The sequence below is a fragment of the Ambystoma mexicanum genome, chromosome 12 (assembly GCF_040938575.1).
Source record: "Ambystoma mexicanum isolate Mex_15411 chromosome 12, UKY_AmexF1_1, whole genome shotgun sequence".
Classification (NCBI taxonomy): domain Eukaryota; kingdom Metazoa; phylum Chordata; class Amphibia; order Caudata; family Ambystomatidae; genus Ambystoma; species Ambystoma mexicanum.
In genome coordinates, this window is record NC_090936.1 from 70,158,730 (window position 1) to 70,174,461 (window position 15,732).

At 45.5% G+C, this 15,732-nt stretch overlaps 1 protein-coding gene across 2 annotated transcripts in view; it reads left to right on the forward strand.

Moving 5' to 3' along the window:
- Positions 1–15,507, forward strand: part of PUS7L (pseudouridine synthase 7 like) — a 71,024-nt gene extending 55,517 nt beyond the window's left edge. For both annotated transcript variants that reach the window (XM_069628016.1, XM_069628017.1), the window contains exons 7-9: positions 3,489–3,769; positions 13,586–13,639; positions 15,122–15,507. In XM_069628016.1, the coding sequence (XP_069484117.1) occupies positions 3,489–3,769; positions 13,586–13,639; positions 15,122–15,460 (674 nt within the window). In that variant the 3' untranslated portion in view covers positions 15,461–15,507. The remainder of the gene's footprint in view (positions 1–3,488; positions 3,770–13,585; positions 13,640–15,121) is intronic.
- The last annotated feature ends 225 nt before the right edge of the window (positions 15,508–15,732 follow it).

The following is a 15,732-nucleotide window of genomic DNA, read 5'->3' on the forward strand; positions in this document are numbered from 1 at the left end:
CATCATGCATCACTGTACAGGGTTGCTACGACGGGCGGGGCGTCCCATTAGTGGGTGATGGCAGTTGACATTTTCACACACAGCTGCACTGGCTGGATTAATTTGTGATTTCAAACGGCCACAGTTGCCTTTTCGACGTGATGTTGCAAATGAGGAATTCGAAGGCCGGCGCTTTCGATCTTCGGCTAGCTGAGAGGAGATGCCCACAGGTCTGACTGCAAGTATAACGTTCTATTGTTCGATGTCCTTGAGACAGAGGCCATGGCGAGGAAGCAATGATTGATATGAATAGTTTGGGATGCGCTATAGTGACGTGGGCGATGAGGCCGGACGTTCCCTAAATCATGTAACTTCACAACACAGAAATTACGGCCTGGAACACTGTGGATTTTGCAGGCTGCATAACGCACAGACTCAATGGAAATTCCGAATGTCTTGTGAGTAAATATTCCGGTGTATTCATAACAGGATGAGGGAATGATGAATGGATGCATGGCCAGCTGATTTGATACAGGGTTTGCCATGTACGGGGCTTGTTGGAATCTATACGCCTCCCCTGCGCTATGTGATGCAGGGCTGCCATAGTGGCACCATCGTCTATCTGGCCTTGTTGAGCCCTCCCTGTCTCGACGCGCCTTCAGACACTTGTGTCCATGCACGTTGACATTTCCATCTGATGGATTCTGTCTTGACAGACGCATGCACAGGTACACTCGTTTGGGATGGTGTATACACCTCGATATAGATAGTTATGAGTGGCAAGTGGTTTTGGGGTGGTGATGATCCTTTGGAGTGTGCTAGCATGCATATGGCTGTGGATTTAGTGTGGTCATTGGAGTGAGTAGTTCGAATGTAGTTCTGATGGCCATTCTGTTCTTTTTCTTTTCTTTTTGTTGACAGATATCTCCTACCCTTTTGCCACTGCCATCTGTATGCCACTCCTGCAGATGGCGTATACTCACGACACCTGCTGCTTCGTGTTAATCAGTGGAGCAGCATTACGATCTTATGGGACGATCGCCAATGGCCCACATGCCCTTACGCAGTACTAGTGGCTCGGAGCAACATTTCGGCCTTTCAGTTGGACTAGTGCCTCCCCATTGGGACGGGCCTGCGGTTCTGTGCGCTTCCATGTTGCCTTTTCGTACGTGAATGTGGCTCTGTGTACCATGATGGGACAGGGCGTCACACAAGTAGTAGCTGGTCATTCCTTGCGGATGCAGCCCACAATGGTGATATGTGTTTTGGAGTTCATGGACTGATGGCTGTATGAGCTTGGTGATTTAGTTGTGCATTAAATTTCTATTCTGATATGGGCCGTGTAGCGTTCTTCTTTGCGAGTGATGTGGCATATTCCTATTTGGGGAGCGATGTATTGTGAGGAGATCTGCTTTGGGTGCCGGTTTCGGAGTATAGTCGCGTGGTACTGTGCTGGGCGCGTTTGCCTACGGAGCCCAGTGAGGTCAGGGATGGGGGATGCCAATATGACTGTTTGGATGTTGTCATGCTCAGGGGCGGGGGATTGGGTTTTGTGTAACAGACGACGGTCAGCCAGGTGGCCTGGTGGAATGTTGTGATTTTCGGAATATTGCTGGTCACAGGTGCCTGTGTTTGCGTGCGTTTCGGGGGGGGAATGTGGTCATGTCCATTGGAATGGCTTCTGTATTCGTGCCATCTGTGCCCTGCAGCTCCCATTGGCCCCTCTTGTGGATCTTTTGTTCGTTGGCATGCATGGGTGACTTGTACATTTAACTGGTAGCATTGTGACTTCATTGCACCTACGGGGAGTTATGCTTTGTGGGCAGGGAGCGGTGTACAGGCACTCAGTGGGGCCGTTTACGGTTGATTCGCGATGCCGTACTTCTCACCATGGCGGAATGGTGCTTTCCGCCATGCTTGATGGCGTTAGGTACATGTCCGCTAGGGTCGGAATTCGCGTACCCTTGCGCCATGGTGGTATTTACGGTTTGGCATGGCGCGCGCGCGCGTACTTGGTGCAGTTAGCGTTGGCGTTCACTACGGTGTCGCTAATGTCTTCGTACTTTGCGGTGGCGAGTCATAGTCGCACCGAGCGGTATTCGATGGCGGTATTGCATCTCCGCCATCGTTTTCCGATTTCCGCCAGGGTCGTAATGAGGGCCAGAGTCTTTATTGGTGATGATGAGGCCGCTGACCCCATCTCTGTCCCTCAAAGCTCCCGTCTACCTCCCACTTTATATCACACCTACACTAAACCATTTGCAGCACTTGATTCTATGGGAGTCATCTACACTAACTTTGCAGATGATACGCAGATCCTGATCACCATCATGGGAGATCACAAACAAGACTATCACCACTAATAAGATCTATGCTATCGTACAACTCTGGATGTCCACCAACAACCACTGTATGAATGACAGAAAAACAGAGCACCTCATTGTAGGCTCGCCCGCCCACCCGCCTAAAATCTCTACACACTGACTTCTCTGCCATTACCATTGATGGGACTTCCATCCCAGTCCCCAAACAGGTAAAAATGTTGGGCGTCCACTCAGATGCCAATCTCTCCATGACTAAACATATTAATGCCCTATCCTATTCTACTGCCTATACATCCAAACTCATCTCACTCAGCCGACAATTGCTCACACCACAGAATTGCCTCACCCTAGCTCGAGCCCTCAGATTATCAAAACTAGACTACTGCAACATCCTTCTACTAGGAACTACAATGACCAACCTTGCTAAATTACAATTTTTACAGAACAAAGCCCTATGCGCAGCCTTTGGTCTAAAAAGGAATTAACATATCTCTGTCATCATAAGAGAAGTACATTGGCTCCCTATTCAAGCTAGAATTACCTTCAATACTCTAATTACTGCACATAAATGTATTACCAATAATGCCCCCTCCTACCTGGACAAATGTTTAACTCAAAAAAGATTGACTAGGTCCTTAAGATCTGGTTCCAGCACGCACCTGAATGTCTGAGATTTAAGAGTAAAAGGCGGGGGGCTTGAGCTTTCCAGTAGCTGCACCCATGCTCTGGAGCACCCTCCCAATTCACATTAGAAATGAACTCTCAAACCAGAGTTTCAAGAGGCTGATCAAAACCTGGCTGTTTGATCAATTCAACTAGGCTTATTCTTGTATGATTCTGGCGTTCATTCTAGGTAGACTCCACCCACTTTCTGCATGCAATATATGTTTGTACGTTCTTTATCTGTGTTGTAACAATCTCTAACTAGCCAGGTTTTTTTTCAAGTAACTAAATATGCATGTTGCTCGTTACTAAAAACTGCTCACAATTTTTATATAAACACTTTAAAAAAAAAATAATAACCTGTTGTCCTTAAGCCTGTAAGAAATACAATAATTGTGAATCTTTTAAAAACTGGAAATGAAACCTAATAAAATGTCAATTTGTGCATGGTAAACTTGCACACATTGCCTTTTGATTGTTGCCTTGCAGTATAATACTTATTTTATCATTTTCTATTTTCAGAGGATGCTAAAAGCACACTTGCGATGATGCCAGAGTATAAAGTAAGAGAACGAATGGTCCTTCGAGCTCTGAATCGCTATGGGGTCAATCACGAGGGCTGCACGAGAGGATGGTTTAGTATCCCGCATTCCATGCGCATCTTTTATGTTCATGCCTACTGCAGCAGAGTCTGGAACGAAGCGGTTTCTTACAGACTGAACACCTATGGGTCAAAGGCCGTAGAGGGTGACCTGGTCTTGGATGATGGAAATGTTGACGGAAAGACATCTCCAAGTGGCAAGGTAAATATCTCGCCTCAAGCCAAACAAATTCTCAAACGATTGCGATGTTAGGCAAAGGGGAGGAGCAATGGGAAGCCAAGGTACTGAAACCGTCTGTGGCCAGTTATCTTCAAGTACAAGCCACTATGTCCCTCTGTTGCATCTAGATTTGATCACAGACTATGTTGATAGGAAATTGATCCCAACGTTGTGGCTTGATCAGCTCAGAATAGTAGAGAATATAACCCAACGGAAAGGCCAATTGGGCCACGTTTTGAACACTGCCTATCCGGTTTGGGCCAGGTGGAAATCCATTAGATTTTATGCTATTTTGCTCTGGGTACCTTAAACTTTAGGCATCAAGGTTTAATCCTGATCATATGACCATGATTTATACAAATTACAGAGAGGCGTTGAAGCTTGCAAATAAAATGCATGTTTTTTATAGATGTACATTTACAAAATGAGCATTATAATTTTGTTTATTTACCTGGGTTACAATCAGCACTCTTTTGGACTCTGTAAACGTGGTGTTATGGAAGTTTGATGGTATGAATAGGAACCCCTGGGATGATGTCCTATCCTAATAAAAATCTTGTTTGCTTAAGACCTAATTATTATTCCTTTTTAAAAGGGTATGCACGGTATTATAAGCGATGTAGATTTTATGCACTTTTCCGATTGCCGGGTATTACTAATATATGCATTGTTTTTAGGCATTGGCACTTTATGGACAAGACATAATGAAAGAATCCTTTGCACGTCTGTCCTATCGTATACACGTGATATTTGGTAGTTTTTTTTTTACAGTGGGTTATGATGTTCTATGGAACATTTATGAATTTGTGTGTATTAACAGTCTGCTTGGGGAACAAATGGCTAGCTTCTGTTATTGTATGTATTTTAATTATTTTATTAAGGCAATCACACCCCAACCAGGGAGAATACATGGACGGTAAGGGCCCACCAACCCCTGCCAAGGCTGTCCCGAGCAAAGCTAGGGCTTCGGCAAGGGCTGCAGTCCGTTGCTAGCCTGTACATCCCCCCAGCTGGGGTGCGATTGCTAGTTGCACCCCAGGGTTGGCCTGGGGTGCAATTTGTTTTTTCTTCTCGGGAGATGGGCTCCACGCTATTGTGCGAACCCAATCCCTCGAGAGAATAAAGAAAAGATAGCTGCCGCCATTGGGAAAGGGTCTCTGTCCCTTTTCCATTTCTATGGCAGTGGCCACAGGAGGGAGGAGTACCGGGACCAGAACATAAAGCTCCGGTCCAGCTGGTAAGTGGGGGGAGGGGGGTATGTTTTGTTTTGGGGGGTCGGAGGTGTGAGGCAACAGGGAGAGGCTCCTTGTTGCCTCTCAACATTAATAACAAATAAAAAAGATGACGTCACCTGAGGAAGGGCCTTGGGTGGCTGGAAACAGCGGGTGTTACACTGTGTATTTTTGCCTGCTGTTCCAGCCACCTGATTGGCTGAGTGCCCTTCCCCGGGTGCGAACATATGATACCTCGTTCAATATGTAGGGATTTAATCGAAAACAAAGCTTGATAGAAGGATGACAGCACTCAGTAAAAAGACTTTTAGAATTTAGCATAACAACGTACATGTGAATTGACAAAAGTGTTAGCGGAAGATGTTTTACACAAAGTGCTTAATCTAATATACCTCTAAGCGCACTTGAGAATCATACTCTGTTAAACCCCACTTAAAAAACAGTCTGTCACTTGAATCCAAATTTAAAAAATCCTGCTAGCTTTAATTTTAATACCTGTAATTTTCTGAACCAACAGCATCATTTTCTGGAAGCCTCATTCTGTCCAGGTTCTTTCCCCCTTCATATATGCAGGTTTTCATAAAGAAACAATTGAACTTTGTTTTGAGAAAATATGTTCTCGATTTATGTGATTATGAAGAAAATAAGTTTCTAAATCAACATTGTGGATCAAATAACAAGTACCAACTAAGAGTCTCTAAACTGTACCGTTGGCTCCAGCGGCCACTTCGCCACTCTGCATGTACATATCTTAATGGACTCCAAGGCATTCCCATGATCTCGGGCTACGTGGTCAAGAAGATTTGCCAAACATAGCCGGGTTAAGAGTCAGCAGGAAGCAGACCAGACCGTTCTGCAAATCATTCACTAGGAGAGTAGAATCATGCCATTTTCTGTGCAAAAAGATCTTTAATCACCAAGAGGATCGACTCCTGAACAAACCCACATTCCAAACTCTCCAGGATGGCACACAGCCTGGCTCTATGCAAGATGGAATGCTGCATTGCGTTTCACAGGTGCTTTGAGGATGTTCTCATTTCTGAGCCCCGGCCTCAAGCCCAAGGTGGATAGCCTGCTCTCAGTCACCGAGCTTCCACACATTAACTGCTGGTATCGGTTGGGTTTCCTGCGATTTGTATCCATGTCTGTCAGAACTTCTGAAGGAAACCCTTAAATGGCAGTATTTGGCTAGTAGAACTTTGTAATGGGACACCCTTGATGCAGGGGTGGACTGGCAACCAAAAGAGGCCCTGGAGATAATTTTCAAAGTGCCCCTGAATTACACATTTTCAGCAAGCACAACCCTTTTCCTATGAGAAAATGTGGAAATGCCACACAAAAGAGGCCCAGGGTGCAGAGGCCTACCAGGAAATCTCCATAGTTCCCTATAAACCAGTCCACCCCAGCCTTGATGGGAGTGGTCACAGTCCATTTGAAAAGGATCTCGATTCAGACCCTCTTTAAAAAGGTCTTCCCCCTCTCCCCTCACTCTTCCCCTGATGTGGAAGATTTTTGGGGAAGGTCGATTCCTCCCAATTGTGGAAGGCACTTCTATTGCCCATAAACAGTGGTTGTAGGTTGGTCCTTGTCAAGTGTTACGTCGCATATCCACTAGTTACCTGACAAACTAGCCCCCTGATTATTTTGCTAGCTTTTACATGTGTTGGACTTTTCTCTATCAGCCAGGCTTTATCTTAAGCCTGGTTAAAAGTGTGGCTCTCTAAGCAGGGAACTTGGAACAAAGATTAATTATGGGTTCTTAGGAAGCGGTTTTACAAAGGTACCCAATAGTGTCCCAGTGGGGGGGGGGTACCCCCACGTATTTGTTATGTGGCTAGGCTTGTGGTGGGGAGGTGGACTTTGAGAGGTCACAGGACTATTTTATGTCTCCCTGTGTATGCGCACGCACACACGGGTGTAAGGGGCCCTCTTGGACCACGGAATGCCTGTATTCTAGGACTGACAGCTGTACCCAGCCTGAAACCGGTTCTGACTAGCATGTGCCTCGCTTGGATACCGTGGATACATTCCTTTGTCTGATACCCACCCCCCGCATCCTGACATCATGGGTGTGTTTAGAGGAATGGTCTGCCATTGGCCGACCCCTGCTCTGTCTAAATGATACCTGTTGGCTTCACTCACTGCCTCCCGAAGGAATAAAAGCAGAATCCCCTTATCCACTCTCCTAGTCTACTGCTGGAACTCTGTACCTGCACCCTGGAAGGCTTTGGTGCTCAAGGAAGGACCAAAGCTTTGTATCTGCATCCCTTGACTCTTCCCTGTATCAACGGCGATGCCCTGCCTTCCCACAGGACCAGAAGGAACCAACTGTAGCACTCCTTCCCCATGATCCCGTGGGAACAACTGGATCACAGATCCTGCTCAAAGCGCTGGTCTCTGAACCGCCTAACCGTTCCTGCGTCGCCAGATGCAGAAGTTGGAGCCCCTTCATTGCCAGTATTCCAATGACTCTCTGTGCTGAACTGGCCAGTGTTTCTTCGGCTGAGGACATCAGGCACGCACCCTGGTTTCATCTGTGAAGCTGTAGAAGCCTGTACTGTTTTTGTCCTGCACCTGGTCCTTCTTTGGTGCCTGGCTCCTCTCCAATGCGACTCTACAAGCAAATCCTGAATAATCGTTCTTCCCTGGGGTCTTCTCAAGCCGACACCAGCTTCAGAAACTGAATCCTGTGCCCGAGGACGACTGTGGAACCCTGTATAGTCCATCCAATTTATTAAATACTTGTATTGGCTCATTTCTTATTTTAAGTTGTATATTCAACCCAATCTCTCTGCTAATTTGGTGATAAGCATCACTCAAATAGGATACAAGTCAGCACAGGCTTATATGGAGAATATGAGTTTCTCCTGAGAATGGAGTTTAAAGGGCAGTGCCTGGAAGCAGACACTGTCCGTACTCTAGGCTCATATGATATTGATTTATCAGAATTGGCATATCTAAAAGAACCAGGTTACCATGCATTTCCCAAATCCTGCTTTTTAATTTGGATACTTGCGATGCTGAACTGAGCGCTTAACACAAAAATATCCGATGTATTGCGGGTGTCAATGCTTTGTGATCAGAAGGGATTGTTTTTTTGATAGAGGTTATTATGGCTTTCACCCCCACTGTGGGAGAGTGGACATGGCCAGTAACGGCCAACCAGCCCAAGATGATGTAGCAAGGGCCTCGGCAAGGGCTGGGGGCTGTTACCGCCCCCCCACAGCAGGGTTGAAAGCCATTCACACCCTGGGGGTATATCAGGGGTGCAAATGGTTTATTTTTTTCCTCGGGAGATTGGCTGCACATGCAACGCCAATCTACAGAAAAAAAGAAATAAGGTGGCTGCGGGGCCAATGTTCTCTCTAAGATGCACGGATGTGTGCTTGCCCAGCTTCCTTCTAGGCGCCGCTCATAATATCTTTAGCAGCACACAAAGACAATTCTTACCTATTAAAGATTCAATAAGGCACACGCATTTAATAACCTGACCTTTCTCTTAAAGTAACTAAATAGTTTTGACAGTTTGGCCTAGCTCATTTGCATTACCGTACTATGCACATGTGACCTTAAAACCCTAAACACTTTAACAGAATATACTGAAGGAAAAAGAGATGTCTCTCTTGCTAGTCCCCGGGGGATCTGTCATCCAGGTGGCCAGGAGACGTCCATCGGTATTGGATCCAGTTCCTGGGGTTGGAGCAGTACGGGAGTATCACCTGGATGAGGGTCCTCGGGAGTGGGACACCAACGGGTGAGACACAGTATTTCCCTTCTTATAACACCTTTTTCCCATCCTACTATGTAGGATACTCAGAAACTCTACCCCCTCCTTCCCCGAGATAAACACTTTCTCACGACACAAAAGACAACGGACTAACACCAGAGCCGTTTACTCGACATGTCCCAACGCAACGGTCAGGCAAAGTCAGGCAATTGACCAGAATATCACAAACACACTCGACAGCCCTTTCCCTTCCCCACAGGGATAAAAGGTGGAGCACGAGAGCACACTATGAGCAAGGCAGACTACACAACGAGAGAGCTAGCCAAGCACAGCAGTTCATGAGGAGGACAAAGGTGACAACAAGGAGAGAAGCGACCTTGCCCTTTCCGACCCAGACCCGAAAGCCTCGGTGAAGGAAATCCTAAGACTGCAAACAAAAGCCTTCGCGTGTTGCAGCAGATGTCAAAGGTACACAGAGCCCTCCCACAACGATAATCAGGACAGGGAGACACGCTGGCTACTGTGGTACTGTCCTTGACTCCAGAGATGAGAAAAGCCAAGCGGTTCATCACAGCTGGTGAGTCGAGGGGAGAACCGATAAGAAATCGGACTGTGTTGAACGAAAGATGAAAGTGGCAAATTAAAGGGAAATCAAAGAACTGTTAGCTCTTCAGGGGAAATCCAGCTGCAAAGGGTCCCGCACAATGTGGGTGCTCACTCCGGAGACTCTGGTTAATTTCCCCTACTGTTGAACTACCGAAAACCAGAAGGCCAAGAGAGCCACAAGGGGAAAGGTCAAAGTGGTCATACAGGGGTGTAGCAAAACCCCCTGTACAGTCGAAAGTCTTTGAATGGCATGTGATTGGCAAGCTAATGGAGATGACACCCACATTGTGAAAAAGCAGAAGGAACTGTATGTTTGGCAAGAGGGAACCCGACAGAGGGATGCCTCCAAAAAGGGGCACATCATGATGGCCCAGTGATAATTGTGTTAACAAGAGTGAACGCGACATAGGAAGGTCCACAGTCCGACAATAATACTTGTGCATGAGACAATTGAAATCTTTTGGAATAAAAGCCAAAGTGAACCCAACGGACAGAGGCTAACAGTCGAGAAGGAATCTAGCCCGGAAGAGGGGGATCCAGGGGTGAAAAGCCATTGCCCAATATATAGCAGATGTAAGCTTTTGAATACAAGTCATAGTGAACCCGACGCAGGGAGGCTGATATTCGAAAAGGGTTTGAGCCCGGAAGAGGGGGACCTAGGGGTGAAGAATCCTCACTCAAAATGCAATACACAAGGAACTTTTGTTTGGTTATTTTGAGCATATCAAGCCCTCTGAAGCAAACGTCTTAACCACCGAAGTTCCTGATATTGCTAGGAACTTTTGTGGATCTTGCCCAAAAGAGGGGGATCCAGGGGTGAAAAGTCCTCACCCAATGTACATACAGAAGGGAACTTTTTGTTTGTTGTTTTGAACACATCAAGCCCTCTCAGCCAAGAGGCATTTTTGTAGAAAAAAAGACTTCTCCACTGACAGTCCTGAAACCTGAGAACAGAACTGTCGTCTCGTACTGGGGAAAGCTCGAGAGTGTGCTGTGCTCAGGAGTCCCACTCAGGAGACCCCTGGCTACAACATCCTGACTTATTTGTGAACACTTCTTTCTTTCTTTCTTGTGAACATTATCCCATACTCTGTCTTTTTTTGTAAGGATTGGCAATAGGTTTGTTTTCAGTATAGGCCCTTTTATTTCACAAGACGCCACTAGGAATGCGTTATTATTATTTGATGGTCGATGCTTGCTCCCATCTTAGATTTAGGTTTAGATTAGGTGTTTTTCCAAACTACCTACACAGTTTAATAAACACCTTTGAACTGTGATCACTTGGGTCTGTCTTTACTGTTGCCACCCTTTGAACTGTGATCACTTGGGTCTGTCTTTACTGTTGCCACCATGAGTTCCTTACAATACCCACAAGAAGTAAAAATGAATATGAAAAAGTGGCTCTTTAAACAGAAGAATCTAACCAAGACATATCTGCATGCAGTAACCAAATGATGTGCCCTCCCCGCCCATGACTCATACTTGACTCTTCCAAGCTGTTTCCTGATGAGTGTAACTTCTACCCGAGAACACATTTAGATATTTCCGGCCAACCATGACTCTTCCTCTCTTGGCTCTGCGAAAGGTTGCCAGACTGGTGCCTACACCCACTCCTTTTAAGTTTGCTGCAACATTACCAGCGTTCAAGCGCCAGAATTTCTGTTACTCATAGTGCCTTAACAAAGGTGTCACCCTGACTACGTAACCCAACTATCCGCTCACATATTGGATACGGTTTGTAAATTAGCAGCTGACTTGGATGTGTAGTCTTATCCCATGCTTCCTCTTCTTTGTACATATGTCACGCAAGTCCTTTGAAGCAAGTTAAGGCATTAAACAACTCAAATATTAATTTTCCCCATAAGGATTTTGAGTAGACAAAGGACATGCTCAGCATTGCTAACATTACCCTATAAGTGGAGAACAACATTGCCATATGATTTACTTGTCCTGCAAGGCACACTGGTTATGGACTATGCCTGTCATTATTCATATATAGTATTAGGGCAACGAATATTCAGACAGAATGCTTTTCAGACATTCTGCGTCCTTGCCAAATGTTCAGCATTCCAAAGGCACAGATCTTAAACTACATGGTAACTCGCTGCAAATCCCAAAAAGGTTTCACTGAGCACTTGTATAATCCTACACAATTGTATAGGGGTGCCGTATATTGCAAACAACCTTGTATGCACTGGAAAATAATTGTGCACATGCAGATCCATGACATTTAATTCAACGGCACATAATATAATGGTGAGGTGAGGCTTTAAGTATGTTTTGCAAAGTATTGTGGGTATGAAAATATCCCAGTGAGTGTTTTACTGCCACAATCCCTCACTTTTTTACAGAACCCGGTGAGATAGTATTGGAAGCTAGCACAGGCACTGGCGAGAGGTATGTGGGATAGTAAAGAGCACAGGAGAACACTCCTTTGGGATGAAGAACAAATCAGCAACCTTCAAAAACCAAGTCTGACTATTCGGCAGTACAATGAAGGAAATGTGTTAGTTTGCTAAAGGATAGGATACTGCACCTTCTGTTTCTTTATATGCTCACCTGCTCAGGGCTTTACAATATAATCATGTATTCTGCATACATTGCCTCTAGCAGCCCCATGCATCTGGTTTAACTAATAAAAGTGAATTGCAGAAGAGGTGCCCCTACTTAAAGACTGAGGCACTCAATCTGTTGTACCAACGGGCATCGGTCCCATTTACTTGAAAGGCAAATGTATGGGATTTTCTTCAGCTGGGCTCCATAAGAAACTTCAGTGCGACTCTCATATTTTATTTTGTCTAGATTGTAGTGAGGAAGGGTGGGCAATCCTGTAGGCTGTGTTATGGGCCCTTTCATTTCACTTCCTATGTTAGGGTTACACGCAGAGGCTCCGATAGAACTTGACTCCCTACGTGGAGTCAAATGATTTTTCAAAAAGTAATTCGCTTTGACAATAGGGATATTTTATGCTCATTAAAAGGGTTAGGACAGTAATATTATTAGAGTTCCCTCCTAGTCCACTGCTCTGCTGGTCACTAATTTGAAAACTTATCAATGGAGCTTTGTGGATAGAAGCAGGCGTAAGGCTGCTATATGTTTATTGTTTCCAGTTCTGTTTGGGCATATTTTCTATTTTTAGGGAATAAAACTAGATGGTGTATATGCCTCTCAGTTGGGCAGCTGGTTTTCAGTAACTCGCAAGGACAACATAATGTAGATATTAAGCGGAGGCCGAGGAATTCTGATAGTCATATTATGTGGTGTAGTTATTCTGATCCAATTCTCATCCTCACATACATGATTAGACATGTTATCCTTGCACTTGACTTGATTCATTAATGTGGCACATGCATGTTTTCTGACACATTTGTTTTAGTTGCCGTTATTCCATCTGCAAATATTGCATCCTGTTGAATTTCTTGACAGCCACCTCAGCTATGCCAAGCAGCATTTGTTTCTTGGAATACGCATGAGTTTTTCCAGTGGCATAAAACACACATTTTTCTCTGCTCTGCATAGGAGTACTTATGCTAGGTACTGTGGCAAATCTTGAACCCTTGGACTGCTTGATGACTTCTTTTTATAATAACATGTAAAATATATTTGGTAGCCTATGTGTTGTGGTGCAAGATGCACTTTTTACACAGATTTATAAAGAATTGCAGTGGATGGGAAGGGGAAATTCCTTTCCAAGCTCTCTTCAGACGCGGTAGCTCCCTAGCAACGCATTACCACAAAGTGGCTTAGCTTATTGGTCAGTTGCGCACATGGAAAATAATGTGCGCACAACGGCTAACCAGTTCCACACATAGAGAACAATAATTAGAGGGTGCCTTTCCCATTTCTGTGGCGGTGGCCTGGAGCGGGACGAGCGACCGGGACCAGAGCGCAAAGTTCTGATCCAGCAGGTAAGTGTGGAGGGAGAGAGGGTGTATGGAAGGGGTATGGTTTGTTTTTGGGGGAGGGCATTGGGGAGGCAACAGGGCCTTCCAACATTAAAAAAATCAATATAAAGATGGCATCACCCAGAGAAGGGCCTCAGGTGGCTGGAAACAGCGCGGAGAATATGTATTATTGCCCACTGTTTCAGCACCTGATTGGGTGAGCTCCCTGGCCCGGGTGTGAAAGCCACATCCAGGAATCCAACACAGTTGCCATATAGCACAACTTTCTGATAGACATTGCATTCTTTAAGGATTTATTTAATTCTTGTAAACTTTCCCTACAAACCAGGTTCATACAGTAACAGCGGAAGAAGAGGCTTCTAATATGTATACAATACATCAGGTATGTTTAACGTTTATTTATCCATTTATTAAGCGCTCTAAACCCAAGGGCATCAAGGTGCTGGTTACAGACAGGTGTGACAAAAGACACGCGTACAGGCAGAGAAACAAATGCAATCAGCACATTGGTGGTTTAGAGGCGAAAAGTAAAGTCTTACGATTTTTCCGAAAGGTCCAGCAAGAATGCTCAGATCTCAAAGACAAAGGTAGGGAGTTCCAATTCTTAGCAGCAATGACCTGGAAGCTGAACCCAAACCCCACCCCCCTCCCCCAGACCTAGTTCTCCTGAAATTTGGGATAGTGAGTTTGTGGGAATGGGGGGGGGGGTGGGACTGGACGATTAAGCTTTGGAGAATATTTGTGATAGTTATCTGGGCTGAGCTAGAAAGACATGTGTAATGGCTAGGGTCTTGAAAATAATGTGTTCATGAATGGGGCGCCAATGAGCATTTTATCTTGCTGTGGTGACGTGCTCCCGCTTTGGTAGGTTCAGTTCCGCCCTCAGGGAGTTATTTTGGATGATTCCAAGTTGCTCGCAGAGGTCCCTGCAAATAGGGCATTGTAATAGTCCAGTCTCTAGCCAATGAGCACTCTCGCGACGGAAAGGCCGCTTTCGGTGGTTAGGAAAGAACTGCAGGCATTAATCAGTTTGTTGTGTAGGCAGCAGATGAGGCGATCGCATTGACTTGCCTAGATAACGAGAGTGTAGCGTTGAGGTCTACACCAAGGATCTTGACATTGCTGGGGACAGGGATTGAGATTCCATCTATGGGGAAGGAACTGTAAGCTTGGTTTAAGTGCAGTTTGTGAGCTGGCCAAGAGGATCTCTGTCTTTTTGTCATTGAGGCAGAGAAGGTGTGTTGCCATCCACCTCTGGATAGTGTGGAAAAATGCATGCAAATTGTGAGATTCTGTGTTGTAGTTTCCAGTGAGTGGTAGAAGGACTCGAGTGTCATCAGCTTAATTGGTGTAGTTGATTCACTGGTCATTTAGTAGGCCGAAGAATTGTGTCGTAATAATGTTAGAGGGCCGGGGGGGGGCACAAGACCTTTATGGGATGCCACATGTAACAGGACATGTGGGACGGTAGCGTTGGAAGAGAACAGTCTCGTGGATCTGTCCGAGAGAAAGGAGGCAATCCATGAAATCGCTTAAGGCGAGAAGTGCGCTGCTGAGGCAAGGTGTTGGCACAGGATTTGGTGGTGGTCTACGAGATCAAATGCTGCGGATAAGTCTAGTAGGAGGAGGACAGGGTTACTAGCATGCTTAATGTTGATATGCTCAATGTGCTTCATTGCTGTGCTGCAGTGGAACGCACCTGGGCGGGCGTCCAGTGCTCTAGGATGGTGGGAGTGGCCCTTTTTGTGCTGTTAGTCTCACTGTGGGGCCAGCAACCTGAACTGGAACACCGATTGCAAGAAGTACATGAAACCCAACAGCCTTTAGCCCTTTACATCTTATGTCTTATATTTTCCCTACGCAGGTGGTTCTTCCGATGCTTGGATACAGTGTTGTTTATCCATCCAATAAAGTCGGCCAGTGGTACCGCGAGAAGCTCACCAGCGATGGGCTGCAAACCTGCAACTTCCGGGTCCAAAGCCTGCAGCTCAATGTTCCGGGATGTTACCGCCTGATTGTGAAACAAATTCACAATTTGTCGTACAAAATTCTAGAGGACACTGACATTTCTGAAGAAAGCGACAGAGATGTAAAGATATCTAATGACAGGGTATCCAAAGCGTCCCTTTCCCTCTCTTTTGATCTCGATTCTTCATGTTACGCTACAGTTTGTCTCCGAGAAATAATGAAATGTGATGTTTGAAAGTGCTTTTATTTTTTTAAATAAAGCTCTTCAGCTCCTTTTTCTAATGGGTGCCTAAAGTACTGATAAAAGAACTGGTATCAGGGAGTTCCCCTTAGATATAGTGAGAGGGCTGAACACAGAGAAAGCATGTTCAGTTTATTTAACACTCTACTAGTGATAATCCCCCCCCTATCCAGAGGTGAACGGAGGATAGCACAGGGGCAACGCGCTGGTCTTGGAAGCAAGACCAGGCAGAGCAACAGAGCTTTGAATACCAGATCGTCGCTAGA